The sequence below is a fragment of the Tympanuchus pallidicinctus genome, unplaced genomic scaffold, assembly GCF_026119805.1.
Source record: "Tympanuchus pallidicinctus isolate F22 unplaced genomic scaffold, pur_lepc_1.0 scaffold1, whole genome shotgun sequence".
Classification (NCBI taxonomy): Eukaryota; Metazoa; Chordata; class Aves; order Galliformes; family Phasianidae; genus Tympanuchus; species Tympanuchus pallidicinctus.
The window spans coordinates 61,915,931-61,939,594 of NW_026294618.1; the positions used below are offsets into that span (position 1 = coordinate 61,915,931).

Consider the following 23,664-nt stretch of genomic DNA (forward strand, 5'->3'; position numbering starts at 1 on the left):
TTGGGGCAGCAGCAGATGATGTCACCGACTGTTAAGAGACGTTGTCCATCAAAAGAGCTTTATGTTACTTTCAAGTTGTCTGCAGAGGCACTCGACCTACCGTTGTAAGAATGTGCTGATCTGAATTTCTTGTGCACCCCGTTGGACAGCGGGGCTTGTTGCCAGGAGGGCTGTTGGTCTTCAGTGTTTCTTCCCGAGTTGTGCGCAGCGTACTGCCGAGAAGTGCAGCCCCCGGGGCCAACCATCGGGCAGCCCGCGGCAGGGGCCGGCCCGGGCCCCGCCTCGCCTCGCCTCGCCTCGCCTTCCCTTCCCGTCCCCGCCCGGGCCGAGGGAGCGGGGGGAGCGCCGGGCGCGCAAGGGCGGCCGGGAGCTGCCCATATCCGGGAAGCCCTCCGCGGCGGAGACACCGACAAAATGGCGGCGCCGAACTGAGAGCTCCGTGGCGGCGGCGGCGGGCCGTGGCGGAGGGAACGAGCGGCCGCGGCGGGCAGCGCGGAGGGCCGCGGCGGTCGTCGCCGCGCGGGCGGGGCCGGGGCGCTGCCGCCGCCGCCCTCTCGCCGCAGGTAGGTCGGTGACGGAGGGAGCGGGAAGCCGAGGCCTGGCTTCGGTGCGGGGACGGCCGCGAGCTCTCCGCCGGGGAACGCGAGCCGGGTCCGGATCCTGCCGCCCCGCGGGTCCGCTCGGCCGCTCTTTCCCCGCGTTCCCCGGGGGGCGGCGGGGCGACCGCCGCCCTTCCCAGCGCGTGGGCCTGCCGCCGCCGGGAGCGGACGGGGAGCGTCCGTCCGTGGGAAGAACCGCGTCCCGCCGCGGGAGATAACGGGGCGGGCTGAGAGCGCCGTGTGCCCGTGCACCCCGAGCCGCGCTCATTGCCGCGCCGAGTGCGCCCTTCTGCGCCGTGCTTTCCTCCTCCTCTGGAGGCACTCGGCGCTGGCAGCGCGTCCTTTGGCAGGAAGCTCGGTGGCTGTAAGTGCTGGAAAGAATTGCTGCCTCTCCTTAGTTTGAATCGAGCGCCTGCAAACTTAAGTTGATGGCTCCCAAATTCTTGTGTCGGTTTGCTTTGGTTTTCCTAGTGATGAAGTCTTCAGATCAGAAATAAATTACTGCAATGGGTATGGGAGTGGAACCGAAGACAGCTTACAACGTGGTGCTCAATGGTCAGTGGGAGAATAGGAATATTTAAATGTGTTCAAAGTTATTTAGATATAAAGTGTTACAAGTTTGCTGGAAAGCCGCGTGTTGCTTTTCTTTTCCCTCAGAAAAAAGTTGGAAGGTGCTGACGGTTGCATGCAACTGTGCTGTGCTTTCATGCAGCTGCCCGTTCTGAAGCCCAGCCTTTCATGGTTGTCTGTGTAAAGACAAGTGTTTGTTGTTTTTCTTACAGTTTGACTCATAGTAGAAAATACTTTTCATTTCAAAGTTTCAGGGTGAAATGATTTTTTTTTTTCTTAATTTTTGTTTAATTTAGGGAATTAGGGAGCTTCGTTAGTGAAAGTACTAGTGACAAACAGGTATATCACTTAGGTTCAAGGACACACGTGAGTGAGTGAGAATAGCTGCTGTAGGGAACCTGCTTTAGCAGGGGGTTGTACTACACAGTGTCCGGAGGTCCCTTCCAACCACTGCAGTTCTGTGATTCTATAGGTACGTGTCATTTCCCTTGGGTGCAGTCAGCTCTTTGTGGTTAGAGGTGATCGACTCCGGTCGATCTCTTACTGAGCAGTTAAAATGTTCTTGTTTTGCAGTGTGTACAAATGTCTTCAGGAGGAGGTGTCCTGAATTTTGAAGTTTAGCCGTAAAGCATTGTTAGCTGTAGCCAATGTAATCCTTGCTTTCTCTGATTTTGTTAAACTGAGAGGCAGGTTTAAATGGCTTTCTAAGCAATTAAGACTGCTGTTTAACATAGGCATCTAACTGTTATTGCTCAATCCTGCTGTCAAAAGAAAAGACCTGCCAAAAAGTGACTGTTATCTGGGTAAGTTGCCCCAGCCTGATTTGCACCGTGCAGCCTTACATGCAGTTGCACAGGCCCAGGTGAGCGGTGGCAGGTAAGCAGGATGACTGCTTCATGCTGGCAGAGCTTTAGCTGGATAACCCTGCCAATGGCAAACTAATAATCGCTCTTAATTTTGGCTGAATTTGCACTGAAATTACTGAGCTGTGTCATTAAATACTGTTGAATGAACTCACATAGAGATTTTGCTTTTCTGGAGGAGAGGATTCCTTCAGACACTGTTAGCATGCGTCCTTGCACTTGTGAGTCCGGTTTATGTTCTGAAGCAGGTCTCTTGGAAGAAAAAGGAACATGCCAAGCAAAAGTATTTTCTAGTAGAATTTCTCCCTTTTCTTTGGAAAAAGCATTTTTAGCCAACTATTTTTGAATGCAGTCTTAAACATTGTGTTTTGAAAATGATCTTGAAAGTGGGCAGAACTAAATTATCTTTTAATTGCTCTCATGACATGCTTTCTGCTGAATCAAGATTTCTTAATACTTTGGACAAAACCTCGCTGTTTATTATTAAAACTCACTTAGATGCTTGATAATCTTCTCCTTATTCAGTGAGTACTGAGGAACTGTACGCTACCAGACTGCAGGAAAAAGCTTTAATATCAGTAGCAAACTATCTTTGTTTAAAGTTCTATACCTACCACAGAGCAAGGAAAGTGTGGGTGCAGTTACAGCACCGAAGATTTATGCAGTTCCATTCAAGAAATACAGTATGAAGTGATTTGCCAAGGTGAATGGCATTGGGTGGTGGTCCTTTGTGTTCCTTCTTGCAAGCCTGGCTTATGTCTTCTTTAAGCTTTCCAATTTCATTCATGTATGGGTAGCGTGTGTATGCCACCTGTATAATGTGTATGGGTGTCAGAAGGTTCTTTTTCCTATTAGCTGCGTGTCACATTCTTCCTCAGTTGTTGAATCACTAATTGGTTTATGGCAGTGCAGATATTGTGGAAGTGAAACCAAGGTAAAAAGTGGCTCCCATGTGGGCTGTTTGAAACTCCTTAGACGTGTTTAATTAATGTCTGTCATGAGAAACACTTACACAGTACTTCAAGAGACAAATGATGCTTACAAGCATCTGGATCCTCAGAAAGAATCCTTCAGAAAACTGGGAAGGCAAAATTTGAGTGCGTGAATCTGTTGGGTGTTGAGCTGTGGTAAAGAAGCAATGTGAGCTAAGCTTTATCATTCTCTAGTTGCCTCTGAAGACAGTGCTAAAACGTGTAACTTTTGTGTCTTGTACTGCCTTCAGTGTATGATCTGCCTCTGTGGACTGCAGAAGGTTTATTCTAGGATGCTCTGAAGAGGTGGAGGCTCTGTAACCTCTCAGTGTATCACCTTAGTCTCTATAGCTTTGCTGTACTGGTTACAGTACATGCTAATGCACAGCACAAAGGCAGAAATTTTAGAGCACAGAGTTCTTTCCCTGATGAGTCAGGCCATTCAAAACGCAGAAGTTATTTGTTTTTGGCAGAATTTTCTGTTTTCCTTACCAAATGTCACAGTTACGTTCTCAGTTAAACGATATTGCAGTAAGAAAGTTTTGATTTTCTTTTATCCTCCTGCACCCATCTTTCTTTATATTAAAAAAATATATAACAGCTAACAAAATACAACTGGATCCAGAAGGCTCAAGCTGAGAGACTGTGATAGCCTTAGAAAACTGAGACCTTAAACAAGATTAGGTGGAAGATGGTGCTAGAAATCATAAAGTTGCTTGTGATGAGATTGGCCATTTTTTTTATATATGTGGCTGGTGGAGAATGGATAAATCACAGTAGTTATATACATACTTTGTGCTTCCACCTGCTCATGGAGCTTGGTGTCAGGGCTTTTGAACAGCCAGCATGTTGGTCCATGCTGTAGCTGACTGCCTGGCAAGTGGAGCAGGCACCTTCAGCTTTCCAGAGTGGTGATGGAGAGAATGTGGGCAACAGAATGGGAACAGCAGACAGGGAAGGCAGAGGGCCATCAATGGGGCAGTGTGGGGGAAGCGCGCTTAGCAGTCGTGTCTGCTCCTTAGGCTTTGAACCTCACCCTGAGTTCCTGTCTGTTCAAACTTGAGGCATCTATGACATTCCTTAAAGGAGTGTTAGGAGCCCAGCAAAGTTCCTGGTTTGCGTTATGTAAAGACTCCCTGAAGAATTTGGGTAGCATACCTGTACTAACTGCGAAGGCGTCGCTGCATGTCAGTGTTTTACTTGTGATGTGTAATGGGACTTTTGGTTTGTTTTCTTAACAGGAGAGCTGCTTTGGATTGTGACACACTTGAGCACTACAAGAATCACAGTTTAGCAGCAAACAGTCGCTGCCTTCACGTGTTCTGAAACTACCAGCCAGCCTTTCTGGAGTCTTGCATTAGCGCGAGTCCTTGGTGAAGGTTGCATATATACATGTTTTCATGAAGAGAACTGAGAAGCCAGAAGGTTATAGACAAATGAGGCCTAAGACTTTTCCTGCCAGTAACTATACTGGCAGCAGCCAGCAAATGCTACAGGAAATACGAGAGAGCCTCAGGAATTTACCAAAACCCTCAGATGCTGCTAAAGCTGATCTCAGCATGGGGAAGATGTCATCTGAAGATCCTCGACAAGGTCGAAATCCCCCCAAATTTGTAACGTATCATAAAGTTTTGCAGGAGATACGAAACTCACTGCTGCCCTTTGCAAATGAGACTACTTCAGCTGTCAAAGGAACATCAGAAGTTAATCGACAAATGCTGCAAGACTTACAAGCTGCTGGCTTTGATGAGGTGAAACATTTTATATTCAAGTTTTAATGTTTTGCTAACTATAAACCATCAGAGTGTATTGGAGGAGGTGTTGGTCATGGAATGTTTAAACAGCATATGATAAGCAAAATAGCTGTAAAATCTGGTGGAATTCTAATTAGAACTTGATGAAGCTGGAATGAAGAAGGGAAACAGATTTAGAGAGATTTGGCTATTTTTCAGTTTTTGCACCATTTGCAGTATGTGTGGTAGGGATTGTTTTAATTCTATAAACCATTTTAGACAGAGAGAACTGGACACTTCAGAACGTGGATTTTGTCTTTGATACTCACCAGAATTTTAGACTGTGCACAACTAAAATGTGTTGATAACGTATGGCCATTCCAAACTGAAAGGCAGCACCACATATTTCAGGATTAAATTTTAATGATCTTTTCACATCTGTTGTTAGTGGAAAGTCAGTGAAGAAAAAATGTTATAGCTTTTTTTTTTCTTTTTTTTTTTTTTTCCCCTGACAAATATATTTAACAAGGTATACTATAAAGGCAATTTCAGGTTATCTTCTCTGCAGTTATGTTCTGAAGACAAAAATGTTAAGATCACAGCACTTGAAAATCATGGGTATAAGTCACTGTTCTGCTATCGTTGTTATAAAACAAAAAAAAAAAGCCACTAAAAACCCAAGAACATTAGACAAGTACGCACTAAACTTACTTCCATTCATTCAGTATGTGGTGAAAGAAGTTTGAAATACAGTTTCTAGGAATATAAAGTGAATATACTTAGAGCTCCTGTGTCTTTATTGGAAATTGCACATCTACGTAAGTTATATCTGTTCTCACTCCTTCTCTGTAAACCTGAAAAGCAGATAAAAACAAAACACAAACTAGCAAACCACTCTGCCATCCTGGGGCTCCCTTTCCAGGAGCGTGCTGACCGCCCTAGCAGCCAGCTCATAAGTTCTGTGATGCTTTGGTATTCACAGGGAGGTTAAGAGGAGCAAATTTCTCTAAAGCTATGAATTGGTATTTCCTCAATAATGTCACAAAATGAGGTGCTGATTGTGGAAAAAAAAGTACTTTCCTTTGGCTTGCCCGAATGCAAAGACCAAGCTTGATTTTCAGTAACCATGGAAGGATTTTATGATGATAAATGATTTTGTAATGATTTGTTCCTTATCTGTGGTTTGCTGCTGGAGTAGTTTTGCTTTCTTAAATTGATTAGCTCTTATATCCATTTTTACAGAACGAGTTTCCAGTCACTTTCCCAAGCTGTGGAATGGTTTGTGGCTGGATAGTAAACTAGGAAAGCATCTCAAGTTGGTATTTCTGTTGGAGGCCTCTGTGTCTTGAAACCTTTTGGTCTTCTGCCCTTTGTTCTTGGATACAACCAAGAATTCACAGGGCACTTGGGATTAAATGGATCTCTTCCTCAGAGACAGAGACAGCGTAAGCAGTTTGTGCTACATGATAACCCATGGCTGTGTTTCCACAATAGTCCATATAGGAGTGGCCTGCAGACACCAGCAGGGAACAGATACAACTGATAGCATTTTTCAGAGTGAGGGGGTTGAGACAAGAAGAGAATAAGGGGGTATTTTGAGCTGGGTATTCTGAACAGGATTGTAGTTGAGTGCATTAGCTGCTTATGGTTTGGCCGGATTGGGCTGTTTCTAATTTATGTTAGGTATGTTTTTGCTTTAGCAGATTACATGGATGTTACTTTCTTGATCTCTGGTGCATTGCCAGAGATTTTCTAATCTGCTGTATTTACAGTAGAAGCAAACTAACTAGTGGATGCCAACTTCATTTTCTGTTTTGCTTAGCTCTGGTCAGAACCTATATTAAGTTTTAGTGGGATTTTATTAGGGTGTTCAAAATGGATTTGAAGTAACAATAAAAGCTTATTTTAAATCAGAGCAAGGTCTTAGCTGTATTGCAGGCTCCGTAATCACTTGAGCTTTGGGAACATGGTAAGTTCATTCCTGCCTTTTTCATTCTGTATGTATTGATTGTATCACAGAAGTTTTGGTCATTTCCTCCAGTCACCTTTTCTAATAGTCTGCAGTATTCAGGGTTAAAGCTGAAATCATATGATTGTGTGTATGCTTGTGTGTCTGTATATGTAGTGGTAAAATGAGAGCAGTAGAAAATATAGTACACTATACTATTAAATAGAATATTGTAAAAAGAACAAAACGGAAGAATGTAGTTCATTCTACTCATTTAAAAAAAGGCATCCTAAATTGTTTACAGGAAATCTGTCTTATTGAGATTGAAGTTCAGTTCAAATGTGTTCTATGTAAGGGGATACTTTCCAAGATGTCTAATACTTCGTCTAACATAGGTGACTATAAAATATTCTTCATTAGGAGAGACCTTTTGGCTGGCTCTTCCTCATGTTCTCTGATCAGTGGACATGGAATTTAAATTTAATCTAAAATATTGCTCATTCTGTACTTAAAGTTTATATTTAACTTTATAGCTTGATGATGTGAACTTGTTACTTTATGTTTGCATATTGTAGACTAATTTTGCTGAAAAGCTGGTGAATCTGTTTTTGAAACGAAGAGAATTAGAGTAGTTAGGTAGAAATGGATGATGAGCCCTGTAAAAAACATTTTCACATTGGAAATGTAATACTACAGACAGTCTAACCTTCTGTTTGCACAATGATCCAGTAGCATACTGATGCTGAAAACGTACTTCTTTGCCTGCAATAGTTGAAATGTTGCAGGTGTAACTGTCTCATGAAAAAGTTATGAGATCAAATGCTGTAACTTTTGATCCAGCAGCATCACCTGCTCTGTAAACATCAAGGCTATCTTGTTTTCTATATGTATGTACTTTCTTTGTTTTGTCCATTTTATTATTGTTTCTGAAGGCTGTGCATATTTCATGCATTCACAATGTCAAAAACATACAGATGTAGTATGTATGTTATATGTAGTATAAATGTGGGTTTGAATTTGAAATTGATACTGACCTCTTCCCTTCTGAGCCCTCTTGGACTTCCCATTGATTTTGCTGGTAGATGAATCATAGAATGGCTTGGGTTGGGAGGGACCGTAAAGATCATCCAGTTCCAGCCCTCCTGCCATATACTGCTGTAACTTGGTGACTTGTTCAAAAATAATGTGAACTGAAATGATGGCGTTGATATGACAAAGTATGGCCATAACAGATCACTGGAAGGCAGTGTGGTTAATTAAAGGGAGTCACTCTCTATATATATTTTTTTAAAATTCTGAGTCAACTGCACAGTACCATTCAATAAAAATGGGAGAGGAATGCCTGACTTTTTTAATCACCTCTTGACTTCAGTCTCATTCAAGTCCAGAGAAACACCACTGATCCATAATGCATTTTTCATTGACAAACCTGGGATTGGTCATCTGATCAAAGCTTCTCTTTGGATCTCTAAGAACACAGCAAATCCCCACCACAAAAATAACAGAATTTCTGCCAGTATTGTTATGTTTACTAGTAAAAAAATACTTGAGGAGAAGCTAACGGATTTGTTGACATTTCAGGTTGAGGAAAAATGAGCAAATACAATAGAACTGAATGTCACATTTGGATATCTTTTATAGAATAAGTTAAGTTAGATGGGACCTCTATCTGTTATCTGAGTAATGCATACAACTAATAAACACTTAGAATAGACAAACTGTAAGAACAGCATGCTGACACAGTTAATATCAAAATATAGTTGTTTTTTGGAAGATCCAGACTATTAATTTTTTGGAGGATCTGTTTTGGAGAAGACCTTGTTTGATTTTTAAGTTGATTGAGAGAAATCATTATGTACTTTGGTAAAACTACTGGAGGATATTTGGCTAAATTCTCATGATTTTTATTATTCTTGCCATTTTCAGTAACTTTTTGTATTTAATTTTCCCTTTAGGAAATGGTTATACAAGCCCTTAGACAAACTAACAATCGTAGTATAGAAGCAGCCATCGAATTTATCAGTAAAATGAGCTACCAGGATCCTCGTCGGGAACAGATGGTTGCAGCTGCAGCAAGACCTGTAAACGCAGGTATGAAAGCACCAGGTAGGTATATTCATGGCACTTCAACTCATTAACTGTTCTTACTGCTGAAAAATACAAATGGCATACTCTGTCATGTGCTCAGAGTAGAAGAGTGGAGGTGCTGAGATACAAGGTTTTGCTTTGAAGATTATTTGTGAAGTGTATAGTAGAATTCTTTTGAAACATCAGTATCTTTGATGTCAATTTAAGACTTTTTAATATCTGCTTGTTGTTAGCGTTTTGTCTAAGAATCACAGAATCATAGAATTGCCAAGGTTGGAAAAGACCTCCAAGATTATGCAGTCCACCCATCACCAATATTTCCCACTGAACCGTGTCCCTCAGGACAACACCTAAACAACATCCTTGTATTATATTCAAGGAATGATACTCAGATCTCAGTCATTTCTGCCCCTGGTTGTTGTGATGCTTGTATTTTTTCTCAGTCATGTGCCATTCAGAAATCCGTAAACTTTTGTTTGACTTAAAGTTGAATATTCAACAGTCATCTCTTTAAAGTTGTTTTAAATCCACAATATAGATGTGAGGAAAAAATGATAGTCAAGAGTAGCAATATACAGCATTTATTTTCAGTTAGCCTCTGAAGCAGAACTTGTATGTAGTTGGAGCTTGTATGAAGCAGCTAGTTAAATGCTACCATTGAGCTGTAATTTTCATTATTACTTGCAGAGTTATCATAGTTAGCATGTTCTTTTACTGAAATGATAGCAATGCTCTGTCATCTTTTTGTAAAAGCAGGGACTGTACAGCAGTCGGTTAACCGCAAGCAGAGCTGGAAGGGTTCTAAGGAATCCTTGGTTCCTCAGAGGCACGGCCCTTCCCTGGCAGACGGAGTAGTTTATCGCTCAGAAAGTCCCAGCTCTCAGCCTGACGTGGGAAGGCCGCTATCTGGATCTGGCATTGCAGCATTTGCTCAGGCTCACCCTGGCAATGGACAGAGAGTGAATCCCCCACCGCTCCCCCAGATAAGGAGCGTCACGCCGCCTCCTCCACCTCCTCGAGGGCAGACGCCCCCTCCCAGAGGAACCACGCCGCCGCCACCTTCCTGGGAACCAAATGCTCAGACAAAGCGTTACTCTGGGAACATGGAGTACGTGATCACCCGTATTTCTCCAGTGCCACCAGGTGCGTGGCAGGACGGTTATCCACCTCCACCGATGAATCCACCACCCATGAATTCTTCTACTCAGGGTCAGAGAGGCATGAGTGCTGTCCCCATTGGAAGGCAACCAATAATCATGCAGAGTTCTGCCAACAGCAAGTTTAGCTTTCCCTCAGGAAGGGCTGGAATGCAAAATGGTAATTGTCAGGCAGAGTTCATAGTTCACCAGAATGTTGTGTCTGGGAACTCGGTTACCCGCCAGCCACCTCCATATCCAATGAACTCAACTAATAGGCAGAGTCCTACAGCACTACAAATGCAGGCAGGGGGATCTGCTCCCCCTTCAGCATACACCAATGGGAATCTTCCTCCAACAATGTTGGTGCCAAATAGAAATAGTCACAACATGGAACTTTATAATACGAACGTGGCTGGAATACCTGCATCCTGGTCACAGCCTCCGCCTGTGCAGCCGCAGTCATCACCTGGCAATGGGCACGAAATCCCTGCATGGCAACCCAACCTTCCAGCACGGTCAAATTCCTTCAACAACCATCACGGAAGTAGACAGAGTCACGCTAGCAGCTCTCAGCCTTCAGCCACTACAGTAACAGCTATAACACCGGCTCCTATTCAGCAGCCAGTGAAAAGTATGCGTGTGTTAAAGCCAGAGCTGCAGACTGCCTTAGCACCATCTCACCCTTCCTGGATGCCGCAACCAGTACAAACCATTCAGCCCATTCCCTTCTCCGAGGGTCCATCTACAAACATGGCTGTTATGCCACCTGTTGCAGAGGCTCCAAATTACCAGGGTCCACCCCCACCTTACCCCAAACACTTGTTACACCAGAGTCCATCTGTCCATCCTTATGAAACTGGACCCAAGCTTAGCAAAGAGGAGCCACCCGTTTCATCTAAGGAGGAAGAGATCGAAAAGAATTATGAATGTGTTGATTCAGCAGACAAAGAAAAGAAACAAATTACAACATCGCCCGTTCCTGTCAGAAAAAACAAGAAAGATGAAGAACGGCGAGAGTCTCGTATTCAAAGCTATTCCCCTCAAGCTTTTAAGTTCTTCATGGAGCAGCATGTGGAGAATATACTCAAGTCACATCAGCAGCGTTTACATCGGAAGAAACAACTGGAGAATGAAATGATGCGGGTAAACTCTTTCTCCTAAGTCTTTGACTAGAATTGCCTTAATGGTAGGACAAACAGTACAGGTACATAGAAAGAACACTGTGGTACAGCATGGTGTTGAGGGCTGTGCTTAGTTTTTTGTATTTCAGATGTGGCAGTTTCTCCATTACTTTGCTTATGTACTTCATTGTCTTCTTAAAAATTAGTTTTGTGAAGTAAGGTTTCTGTGTCTAAACACAGCTCATATGGCTTATAATTGGTAAGGCAGAAGAAGCAGTATTTCTGTATGAACTGAGATTTAACTACTTGGCTTATAGTTTATTTTCATGATTCTATTTAATCCTGATTTTTCTTTTGAGTGATCTTTATGCAGTGTTTTAATGGTGTGTGTAGGTGTGTATAAGCAAACACTGCAGGGACGAGTTGGTGCACCTTTTATATAGTCACCTAAACAATGATATCTTTTCCAGTTTGTTCTCACTAGTAAGAGGGTTTTTGAAGTTCATACCTTAAAAAACAGTGTTTAATTTTATATTTCTAAAATGAGAGTGATGTGGTACTTCTTGGCAAAGTATTTTATAACCCAGACTCTAAGGGTGTCTGTTCAAACAAGGTGTAACTGAATGGGATGATAACGAACACCTGCAAGAATATATAGAAGCAATTTCTTTGTGCATACCTGAAGTCAGTGGTCTGTTCCTGAGATTTCATGTTTGTGAAACAATCTAAAAGGTTAAAAAAAATGATGTGTTTATGTGTAATTTCAAAAGTGAAAATCAGGAGAAGTAGATTATTAAGACGAGCAGAAATGAAGATTTGAGATGCATTTTATATATTCTTAGCAGCTGTAGTTGAAAATTGGACATAATTGTGATCTGCCTTTTATAAATGCACTTGGCTAATGACACTTTCTTGAAACACTGCTTTTAAAATCCATGTTTTTTACTCTTTGAAAATTCCTACTGTAAGCTATAGTGTTTTATGTTTGGTTAATCATAAGATATGTAAATGTTAGCAAGATTTCCTGAAGTTCTTTCTAGATCTTTATTCTTAGTTTTCTCTCTTTCCTTTTCACTTCCACTAACAGCTGATTTAAACTGTTAAGGTGTGGGAAGCTTTCCTGAACTCTGTAGCCTCCATTCCTGTGTAGGCAAGTAAGATTTTTGGAGCAACAGTATTTTTTTATTAAAGAGTAGCATGATCCCTTTTTAGAGGCCTTTGCATGCAATCCTGCATCAAAATTAAGCATGAATTTTATTTTGACTATTTTTTAGTACTGAAAAGTAAGATTGTAACTCATGTTGATTTGCAAACTTCACTTTCCCTTCTTCCTGTGTTATTCCATAGTATCAGAATCATGTCTTACTTAAGCAAAGACACTGATTGTAAGCTTTCTTGAATGTTTTCTTTGTACATTTAAAACACTTAAGTGAATGTCTTTTTTTATATGAAATACATTTTATAATATTTATGCTAGATTAAAAGCTGGGAGGTTCAGTTGCATACTGAAGCAGGGGAAATGCAGTATTACACTGCCACAAACCTTTTCTCTTTCATCAGGTTGTAGGACAGAATTCCCACAACAGTGTAGTATATTTGAGGCCTTCATGATAAGGAGTACGGGTAACTAGTTCACTGCATGCTGTTAGGAAGGTTAAGAGGATTAAACAGGTATCCCCCTCTTTTCTCCTCCTTGGTAGGAATTTTGAAAATCAAAAAAGAACACAGAATGTATCCCAGAAGTACCTACCGTCAGCAGACGCTATTTCTTGGATAGGTGATGGATTTGTATTCTTTTGGGCCTTTTAGGGAACTAAGTGGAAGTCTGTCAGAAATATTTAGTTTAAATGTGTGAATTTATTTCCTTTACACTCGTGCCCAAATGTTATGCTAGAGATCTCTATCACAAATCGAAACTTCAGTAGTCATGATCTAAGGAACAGATGAGAAGAAAGTAAAATGAGGGAAAATGTTGTGATAGTAGATAGCAATTCAGGAAACTTGTGCCTGCTGCTGAATAGAAGTTACAAGAGATGTGAGTACCTATGTGTTTATGCACCTGACAAAAATAGTAAATTTTTGGTAAATTCCATTGCTGAGAAGACTTGTGGCAAATTACTGCAGTGTGGGAAGAGGTCAGTTTGTGACAAACATTACTTTAATGAATGGCATAGGAAAAAGTGAAGACTGCGTTTGGGTGAATAGATGCCAAATTAGGCTATGTAATTTGGATTTTACAACAAAATTGTTAGAATGCAACAACAAGAAAGCAACAGGAATTTTGGAGGCTCTATTTTGTATATCTTGCTGTGATTAACTCCCTCCTAGTGTTTTGTTACCATTTTCTGTGCTAGTTATCTAACAGGTGGGATTCTGTCAGTGTGCAACTGGCACTGCCCTGAAGCAGACCTAATGGTGCAGGGGGCATTTGAGAGATACTCTGTTGTCTGAAGTTTAAAAAATGTCTTGATCTTTTGAGTTCTTCAGAAATGCCTTCTTCTGCATTGAACTGTACCTTAAGCACTTCATCCACAGAAAACTTAAGGTGCTTTCCACTGTATCTCTCTTTTCAAGGGCACTGCCTTGGTATTCCTACAGTAACATGGAGGTCAGTTGCACACATTGGCTGTACTTGAGGTAGTGAGTTGAATGTATTTCCCAAATCTAATCTGAAGCTAGCTCTACCTAACTGCTGCTTTTCTGACTTAGATGAAAAGATTTGTCTCAGATTTGAGCCAGCTTTCTCTATTTAAATCTTACTGCTATTCATTGTAAATTTTTTGTAGTCTATTTTTTTTTTATGCTTGTGAGAAAATCTCTCTGATTCTCTAACAGTGCGGGTTTTTTTGTTTTGTTTTTGTGATTGATATATGGTATACTGAAGGCATGTGTAAGATACTGAGTGATACCCAATTGGTCTTTCAATCACTCCTTTTTTTCTCAATCACATATTATGTCTTGTCACAAGTTAAATTTTAAGTTGGGCGAAGCGTAGGAGTCATCTGTTAACAGACAGTTTATACACACCTCAGCTAGTGATTATCTAATCCTGGTGATGGTCCTGGGGCAGTATTATGCAGATAGTATCTTAAGCATTGCAGTGTTCGGGGACAGAAGTTGCACCATCTGGTATCAAGCATCAGTAAGATACTGTGACACTAAGAAATTGGAAACTTGTGCTGAGCAACTGTCGTTGTGTCTACAGGGTTTCATTTATTCATTTATGTTCCATTTTATGGTTGGAGTGTCCAGGAAAAAAAAAAGGAAAAAGTATTCTGCAGGTTGCACTGGCAAATCAGTGCTGTTCGCTGGCAGTTTCAACAAGCCAGGTGGGCAGAAAAACAATTGAAAAGGATTGAAAATGTTTACAGAAAACAAAAGAAGGAATGAACATAAAGCCCTGTGGTAGGAACATGACAAAGGAAATAACAGTTCTGAAGAAAAAATTTTCTCATGTTAAAACTAAAATGAAGGGATATCCTGGTACCAGCACCTGAAATTCTCCTTAGTAGATGCTACTGGAATGCTTTAAAGGAGTTGAAGCCAGAAAAACAACCAGTAGGAGGAACCGGGGTTGGAATACGATGAGAATGCTTAGCGTGGTTATAGTAGATAAGAGTTTCTGTGCTTTAGGCTGTGAGTTTCACGTGGCTTGTGAGTATTTCAACTGTCAGAGTGCTGGTGGTACTGATCAGGCACCAGGTATGTTCATTCAAGATAGCGATACTTGCTGAGAAATGATAGTGGGTGGAGGAGTGAGCCGCTTCCGAGAAGCTGCTCCGTCCAGCTTACCGGTACATGGAGAGCAGCAGAGAGAACGTGACCGAGGCCCTGTTAGGGACAGGTGGAACTTGTGGTGGGAGGGAAGACTGGGCCTGGGCTTGTGGTGGAGGTGTGCCCTGGGCTTGGGCGAGCAATAGGAAACAGTGCCAAGGTTTAAAGTTCTGCCTGGTGTAGATAGACATGAGCGTGGGAGCGTTGTATCCCCTCCTGTAACTGAGATTACACTGATGTGGCCAGGACGATTAGTAACACCGCTTCAGCTAGGGTAGTGTAGAAGCCTTTCCCACTGCAGCTCCTCTGCATGTCTTGGCTGGTTTTTGCTCTGCATGAAGCATCAGGGAGACAGTTAATGCACACTGTTATTCTGATTAATAAAAAACAGGGCAGGTAGTACTTAACAGTATTTTGTAAAACATTTCACAAAGAAAATAACTATTCCTGTTGTTTAGGAAGAGGAGCTAAGAAACAAAGACATAAAGTGAGATTAAAAGGATCTTCTTAGTCTCTCATATATAAGTATTTTGTTTATTTTGCTTAAGTTTTGTAATGTTAAGAAGATCACTTAGAACTAAGAGTACTATTCACTCTTCAAATGCAATTCTCTTTTGCTGCACAGGTTGGATTGTCACCAGAAGCCCGAGATCAAATGAGGAAAATGCTGTGCCAGAAAGAGTCTAATTACATTCGGTTAAGAAGAGCTAAAATGGACAAATCCATGTTTGTAAAAATTAAAACCCTGGGAGTCGGCGCATTTGGAGAAGTTTGCCTAGCAAGAAAAGTGGATACCAAGGCTTTGTATGCAACAAAAACTCTAAGAAAAAAAGATGTGTTGCTTAGAAATCAAGTTGCTCATGTTAAAGCTGAGCGGGATATCCTTGCGGAAGCTGATAACGAATGGGTGGTTCGTCTGTACTATTCATTCCAAGATAAGGACAATTTGTACTTTGTAATGGACTACATTCCTGGAGGTGATATGATGAGTCTCCTAATTAGAATGGGTGTCTTTCCAGAAAATCTGGCACGGTTCTACACAGCAGAACTGACCTGTGCAGTTGAAAGCGTTCATAAAATGGGCTTCATCCACAGAGATATTAAACCTGATAATATTTTGATAGACCGCGATGGTCACATTAAATTGACTGACTTCGGACTCTGTACAGGTTTTCGATGGACCCATGATTCAAAATACTACCAGAGTGGTAAGAGAAATGTAAAACTTTTTTGTTGTTGATGTTGGCATGTTATTCTTTTGAAGAAATTAAATAATAACGAGTCAAAAGATGACTGTAGCGTTGCCTTCATGAACATTAAAGCATCTAGCAGTGTTTCAGCACACCATTCAAATTACAGAAGACAACATTTAGGAAGCATTTCTGAGTGTAGGTAGGCACTGATTGCTTAAGAGGGAAGAAATAAACTATGATGCTGAAAGTTTGTCCCATTAGTATCTTCTGTAACTTGGAGAGAAAAGATGTAGTGGCATAATTATGTAGATAACAACTTTAATTCTACTCTGAAGATAGGACTGATGTTTTAGATTGATCGTTCTTGAAAATCTTTCACCAAGCATCCTTGTAACTGTTGATTTCTTTTAAAACTCTAAATGATGACTTTTTAATTCTTAGAGGCTTGTTTTTATTTTAGAAAAGAATTTCTGAATTACTGTTAGACCAGGCTACTTTGGAGTCTCTCAAGAGAAAGCCAGGGTTTGCGTTATTCCAGATAAGAGATTGAAACTGATTACTTGGAAGGCATAAATAAAAACTCATTGATTTTTCTTTTGGTAATTAGCATCAATTGGTGCTTTAAATGTTGGTTTTCTCTCTTTGTGTAACAGCAAGAACAATATACACACCATATAGTCACTATATAGTTGTTGCCTTAAGAAAAAACTTCAGAGAAATCAAACTGTCTCATCATTACTCCAAAAATTAACTTCTCAGATGTAATTTGTATCATAAGCAAAAAGTCAAAATCCTGATGTTTTAAGACTTTTCAGTTTTTTTTCCTTGAGTTGTGAAATAGTTTCTATTTTGTGATGAAAATGTAATAAATGAAGAGAATTTAATTCTAGTTACGCTCCGAAATGGCCTGTCTCAGTTTTGGCATTTTTCTCACGCCCTTGCAGGTGATCACGCCCGTCAGGACAGCATGGATTTCAGCAATGAGTGGGGTGACCCAGCGAATTGCAGATGTGGAGATCGGCTGAAGCCACTCGAACGTAGGGCTGCACGTCAGCACCAGCGCTGTCTGGCCCATTCCCTTGTTGGCACACCTAATTATATTGCACCAGAAGTATTGCTGCGAACAGGTAATGCATTTATTTTTATTTTTTTATCGTAATCTTGCCGCAGCTTAACTGGCATTCCAGTAGCAGCTTCACCTTTCTTACTGCTTCCCCCAGCTATATATCTTGATTAAAAACAGCTATTAATACATTTAAGATTTCTATATTGAATATAAATACCTTGCAAACTTGCAGGACTAAATATATACTGAGGCTTTGACTCTTTTTTTCTTCCAGGTTACACACAGTTGTGTGACTGGTGGAGTGTTGGAGTAATTCTCTTTGAAATGTTAGTGGGCCAGCCTCCTTTCCTGGCACAAACACCTCTGGAAACACAGATGAAGGTAATTTAAAAAATCTCATGGTTACAGGTAGAAAAAGCTGAAAAAAGAAGGTTGAAATGGACATGATCTTTCTAATTTATAATAAAATCAAAGGTGATTTTTTGAGAGTGCTGCTCTATTCGAGGATGTTAGGAACTGACAGTATTGTAATTGTTACAGTGATAGTTGCTCATTTTGTAAGGGGACTTTAAGAATCACATTCATGCATTTTATCTGGTTATGTTGCAGTTGTACCAAGTCAAATCACAGTTCAGATCTTAGCCATCCTGTATAACTAGAAGTGAGTGCAAGAAGTTATTAATTCCACTTTCTTCTCATTTTCCAGCAATCTGAGTGGTGTTCTGCTACCACTTGGGTTCCATGCTCACTTATCTGCAGAAGATTCCTTTTTGCAGCGTCTGCAGGTGCTCAGCATGTGGGGATGGAGGAAGAGCAGTTTAGTGTGTCTGCTTAGGGTTGCTGGCAAATCAGAGCTGTTGGTCTCTCCCCTCCCTGACCTCACCTGGTTCAGAGAGACTACAAGGCTTCTGCAGTCTTCTGCTGCACCATTTTTACAAAACAGCATTCAACTCCCAAGATATTAATAGGCCCAAATGTACTTCTGCATTGATGTCTAATTTTAAATTTGTTCACCTTTCCAATAAATTAAATAATTAAAAATTCATTCATCTCACCTTCTTTTAAGATTGTGAGCCCTGTTAGGCACTGTTTTTTGTGATATCTTGTGTGTTTATGGCAGGTATATTCCATGCCAGACTCTAGTTTAGATCCAGGCTGTGAATAAACTTTATCTAGATTTTGACAGATTTTCACAGAAAGTGTTCTGTTTTTGAAAAAACATCTTCATATTTGCCCTCATCATTCTGAAAACATTACTTCTGTTGAGTGATCTTTTTAATTTTCACAGGGGATTTTCTTTTTTGTGAAGTTGTAAATAAAATAACATATATTCTTGCTTTAAAGGTTATCAACTGGCAGACTTCCCTTCATATTCCACCTCAAGCTAAGCTGACTCCAGAGGCCTCTGACCTTATTATTAAACTATGCCGAGGGCCAGAAGATCGTTTAGGCAAAAATGGTGCAGATGAAATAAAAGCTCATCCCTTTTTTAAGACTATTGATTTTTCAAGCGATCTGCGGCGGCAGTCAGCTTTCTACATTCCCAAAATCGCTCATCCTACGGACACGTCGAACTTCGATCCGGTCGATCCAGATAAATTGTGGAGTGATGATGATAAGGAAGGAAACGTAAACGATACGCTTAATGGGTGGTACAAAAATGGAAAACATCCTGAACATGCCTTTTATGAGTTCACGTTCCGAAGGTTTTTTGATGACAATGGCTACCCGTACAACAACCCAAAGCCCATTGAGTATGAGTATAGCAGTTCCCAGAACTCAGACCAGCAGTCTGATGATGAAGAACAAGCAGGTAGAGGGGTTCAGAATCGTGACCTAGTTTATGTTTAGTAGAGGAGTAAACACTAAATAAACAGTTTATTTTGCAGCTGACATTTTTGAAAAGTGTTTTCTCTGAACAGAATTGAGAGAAGATTGCTAGGGTGAATATATGCACGTTCTTTATTGTTATTTTAAACACTAAGTTGTCTTTGCTTTCCATCTCTGTACATTTTCCAAAATACATTTCCAAAATCCAGGAAATTCCTTTTCAAAAATTAATTTATTCCAACATTCTCAATTATTTAATTTAGAAGAGATTCGATGTTAGGTGAAAAAATTATCACTTGAATTTTATCATTGATCTCTGTACTCTAAGTACTTAAAATAGGAAATAGTGATTTATTTTTTTCACCCTGAAGTGATGCCTGATATCTATTTGTACATATACTAAATAATTTTAAAAAAACAAGTCTTTGCTTCAGATTTTTTTAATGACAGTTCTTCCTTTGCATTGACCAAATATAAAACTAAATTTACACTAATGAAGCTATGTGATAAGTTTGGCAGCCTCTTCCTCCCCTTCCCCATACCCTCACTGCTCACTGTATTTAGTATATTTATTCAGTGTTGGGGAAAACTGAGCCATCTTATCTGGTGAAACGTTTCCAGCTGCTGCAGTAATGGCATAGTTCTCAGCTTTCAAACAGGAAAGCGTCTTGGCTGTACTGTCATTGTGAAGTGATAAAGCGTTAGAAATGGTCTTCAAAATACATAATTGAATTTGACATTAGTAATGCTGTAGTGTGTGAGCAGGGGTCCTCGCTCAGAAACAACTTGATTGTCTCCTGTCAACAGCTCTCTTATGGTTTTGAGAGGAAGCAAGCTTAAGGAAAAGTACTTTTTGAAATCCAGTTTAATTTTCCAACTACAACAGAACTGTAAAGTGCATTTTAAAAAATATGACTTCAGTTGGAATTTCTAGTTTGAAAGCGAAATTTTAGAATAGTTTCTTTATTATATGTTTGAAGTAATGATGAGAAAGAGCAGAAATATTATGGCTTTTGAGACTTCTTGTAGGGTCTAGTTTCCCTTGCTTGTAATGAGTTTCCTCCTAGTGAGTGTGTGAGAAATGTCATGCACCCAATCTGATCTGTTAGTTTTCCTTCATACATTTTCAGTGGTTCATCTTTCACAGCCCGGTTCAGAACAGAACTAGTAACCTGCGTCTGTCTGCTGCATATTCTGCATTCCTGTTTCACAACTTCCCACAGCAGGTGAACAGGTGATTCTTTGGTCTCATGGTGGGAGGGCAATGAGCCTGCTGAGGTTGCCAGGAGCAGGAAGCAAGGCAAACCTGTGAAAAAAATTCCCTGAGAGAACACCAGGAGTTTCAGGTGAGAGGCGGAAAGAATTATACTTTTATTTCTCTCCATCTTGCTCTATTCTATGAATTTAACAGAGCAGTAAATAAAATGCACTGTTTTTAGTAAACTTCATTCCTTTTAAAATCCATCCTTCTTGGAATTGAATTCCAATAGATAATTCCAAATTTATTGTAGTAATGTACTTTATAGTATTAGTGCTTTCTTAAGTTATTATTTGGTGCCTCTGCATTGTCCTTGTATCTATTCTTGCAGCAAACTTCAGTTACTAATTCAGTTTTCTCACTAAACTGGTCTAAGAAATTCTTGTGCACTTTCAGCTGTTTGTTGCCTTTCTGTGCTCAATACCTGTTTTTGTGCCAGTGCAACCATTTACAATGCTAATTATTGGCTCGGTGTGAAAAATGGTCTTTAGCATCTGGACGGTTGTTGTAGTGCGTGTTCATTGAAGTGAACCAGCGTGGTCCAAAAAATGGCTTATGAGGGCTGAGGGAGGAGTGAATTGCGGTGAGTAACAAGTGTGGAAACTTCATAAACAGACTTTGTCACAAGAGGGTTTTTTTTAATTCACCTTTCTCCTTAGAAGTGTCTAGAATTAGGTGATGCTTTAAAAAAAAAAACAAGAAACAAAAAAAAGACAGTGCTTTTCATAACCAGGTAGATATTTTCTACAGTGAAAATGGGCTGTAGCTTAATAAAATAATTCATGTTCTGTCCAGCTGTTCTACAGCTGTTGAAACAGAACAGCTTTTAAGATTAATTTCATTTAGTTTGAATATTATAAAATGGTTGCAGTGTATAGCTACTCCATTTTATGTAAAAAAGATGGTTTTCAATGTAAATAAACTTTTAAAGATTATCCTCTTTCATAGGAAGTATCCCAGTAAAACTGGTCTACTTTGCTTGGAGTAAAGTATAATATATTGCTAGTTAAAGGTAATTTAATGAAACCTACCTTACCATTTGTGAAGTTTGCAGAGAAAATAATGTCAGTTCTTCATTATTAAATTGACTGTTAAAATTGCTTTTGTTTATCTGAGTATATTTCTCCTTTGCTTGCTTTATATTATTATATTCCTATTTAATGTTGTTACTGCTGTCTAGCTAGCTTGTTTAAAATACAAAAACAAAAAAACCCACCAAAAACAACAACCCAGAAGGGTCCTGCAAGGGCACGCGATTCTGTATGAGCAAAAACGATGGCTTTTAATAAAAGAAATTGAGTGTTTTAAGGACATGCAAATACTGAAATATTAAATATTATTTTACCATTTTGAAACAAACATACTAAGAGCTCACATTTTTAGACTTTGGTAGATGCTTCTAGCATTTTCTGTTACCTTGTTAGAAGTTGTAATATTCCTTGTTTGAATTTTGCCGTCCGTATGCTAAAGCACTGTGTGTTTCTTTGCAAAAATGCAGTGTGTTTCAGTCCGTCGTCTTCTCTAAAAAGAAAACGTTACTCGTGTAATGATGGTGCAACTCTCCAACATACTATGCCTTATCCATGTTTGAAACGTCACGTTTCACACACTTTGAGTCTGTTGAGATTCTTTGTAGCTGCTGCTTAAAACATGGGTATTGTACTGGCTACACATCATGGGGATTGCTTTATACTGGCAGTAGAGAAAAGGCTCCTAACCAGCAGCTGTGGAATTATGCAGTGAGTTTTAGTTCAGATTACTTTTCTCTCTGTAAAGCATGAAAACAGATTTCTCATATGTGTCCTTGTATACATATAAATTGTATTTATAAAATATTCTATAATCGTATACTGTATTGTAAATACTATTTGATATTCAGTGGCATTCTATCCTAGGGCAGGCCCTCTTGCTGTATCTTTTCTATCCTCAGTTTGTAATAGACTCTATAGAATATATGGCTAGGAAGTCACTGAGGCTGACTTGCCTTCTGCTGTTGCAAAGCTCAAAGCTGTGAGTGGGAATAATTTAGTCTCATTTAATATTGTTTAGCTAATAGGCAGTGCAGTGGATGGGTTCTTAGATGTTGCTGCTGTCACCGAAGATACCGTTAGGCATTGGTTTCGGATGTCTCTGCCATTTCAGATCAGACGTTACAATGTTTGCTTTAGTTCAGCCGAAGCAAAAAGGTGTTAAATTGGGTCAACGTGATAGTAAAACGTTTGAATGCCTTAAGATGCTCTTGATAAAGGCACTATTCAAGTTTACTGATTTATATATATCTATATAGGCACATATATAGATATATCTATGTGTATATGTGTGTATATATAATGTCTTTTTTGTATTATAAACATCCTTCTGATTGTCACAGTTCCTTTGGATCTTCAATTAAAATACATAGACCACTGCACAGTTCTGCTCAAGCAAATTATTTATTACGTGTTTTGTTAGTAAACTTAAAAGTCTTGCATTATCTCAGACCATTCTAAGTTACTCACCAGTCTTTGAGTGTTCCGTGCTTGTCTCTGTCACAGCCTGGACACCCATTTTTGACATGTTTCTGCATACTTGTACTCTGCTGTGTGATATTCAAACGCCTGCTGGTACATTTGGGTTTTGTAGTGCTGTGTGATGTTGGTTGAACCATAAACACTAAGTCCCCTTGACGTTTGCGTGGAAAGAACATGCATCTTCTACACCATCTTTTACAGCTGGAATCCTGGAGTTTCTTTTTCTCCTGTGTGCAGGATGCCAGGTTTCCTGTTCCTCTGTCAGTACCAGATAGCTGAAGAACTGAGTGAGCCTTGCTTGCCCTGCTGACTCAGCTGTGAGTGCAGCAGGCCCCAACCTGGGCGCTGTGAGCACGGGTTGCACTGACGCAACACCACACTTACTGTAAAGTTACTGCAGAGCAAGAGAATTACAGAATGTGTGGACAGTATAACTGTCAGCTTCTGGTAATAAGTTACACTCTTTTAGAGTTCAGAAACTCGTTCTGTTCTCAGAAGCAGTTTTTGTAGCGTAATATTTACTGGGGTAGTGAGAAGTACAAGAATACAATAACTGAAAAACTGAAAAAAAAAAGATTTCTGTTTTGGTTAATCAGATGTGAAATGTACACAGTAATCGTCCAAATGCAGTTGTTTTATTGTTTTCCTTCAATTTTCTCTCCCCAGAACCCCCCTTACTACAGCAGCTTTACTGATTAACAAAATAAATGTTTGTAACCTGTTCTCAGAAGTATGCACTTTGATGTTCAAGAGCTGAATTCATTGGTGCTCTTTCCCTACCTTCTGCTACCACTACCATCAAGATCATTAAGATGTTGTCTATTTTTTATGTATAAAATTCTGTCATGGAGCTATTCCTTCTCTGAAGTGATGCACCCTATCGCAGTGCTTACGTTTGTCTTAAAGGTGAAAGAGACAGATAATCTGAAGAGCTCTAGGTTGTCACAAAGCGACTGTGTGGAAGGAATGCTCTTCTCTAGGCAGTTAACAAACTGAGTTAG

The 23,664-nt window shown here is 40.1% G+C and overlaps 1 protein-coding gene across 4 annotated transcripts; it reads left to right on the forward strand.

The window, feature by feature from the left end:
* The first annotated feature begins 472 nt into the window (after positions 1-472).
* Positions 473-22,563, forward strand: LATS1 (large tumor suppressor kinase 1). 4 transcript variants are annotated; one of them, XM_052681625.1, is made up of 8 exons: positions 473-563; positions 4,245-4,754; positions 8,640-8,790; positions 9,526-11,054; positions 15,432-16,014; positions 16,944-17,126; positions 17,340-17,446; positions 18,410-22,563. In XM_052681625.1, exons 2-8 carry the CDS (start codon positions 4,404-4,406, stop codon positions 18,914-18,916), a joined length of 3,411 nt encoding a protein of 1,136 aa, XP_052537585.1. In that variant the 5' UTR covers positions 473-563; positions 4,245-4,403; the 3' UTR covers positions 18,917-22,563. The 4 variants fall into 4 exon arrangements, with proteins under 4 accessions (XP_052537585.1, XP_052537593.1, XP_052537595.1 ...); XM_052681633.1 differs by having other exon boundaries at positions 9,529-11,054; XM_052681635.1 differs by having other exon boundaries at positions 8,640-8,775.
* Positions 22,564-23,664: the final 1,101 nt, after the last annotated feature.

What these genes read in the sequence shown, in the direction of transcription:
- LATS1 (XM_052681625.1), top strand. Translation starts at nt 4,404, where the DNA reads ATGAAGAGAACTGAGAAGCCAGAAGGTTATAGACAAATGAGGCCTAAG. An exon ending in TTCAAAATACTACCAGAGTG is followed by an intron (nt 16,015 to 16,943) that starts GTAAGAGAAATG and finishes ACGCCCTTGCAG; the next exon opens with GTGATCACGCCCGTCAGGAC. An exon ending in AGAAGTATTGCTGCGAACAG is followed by an intron (nt 17,127 to 17,339) that starts GTAATGCATTTA and finishes TTTTTCTTCCAG; the next exon opens with GTTACACACAGTTGTGTGAC.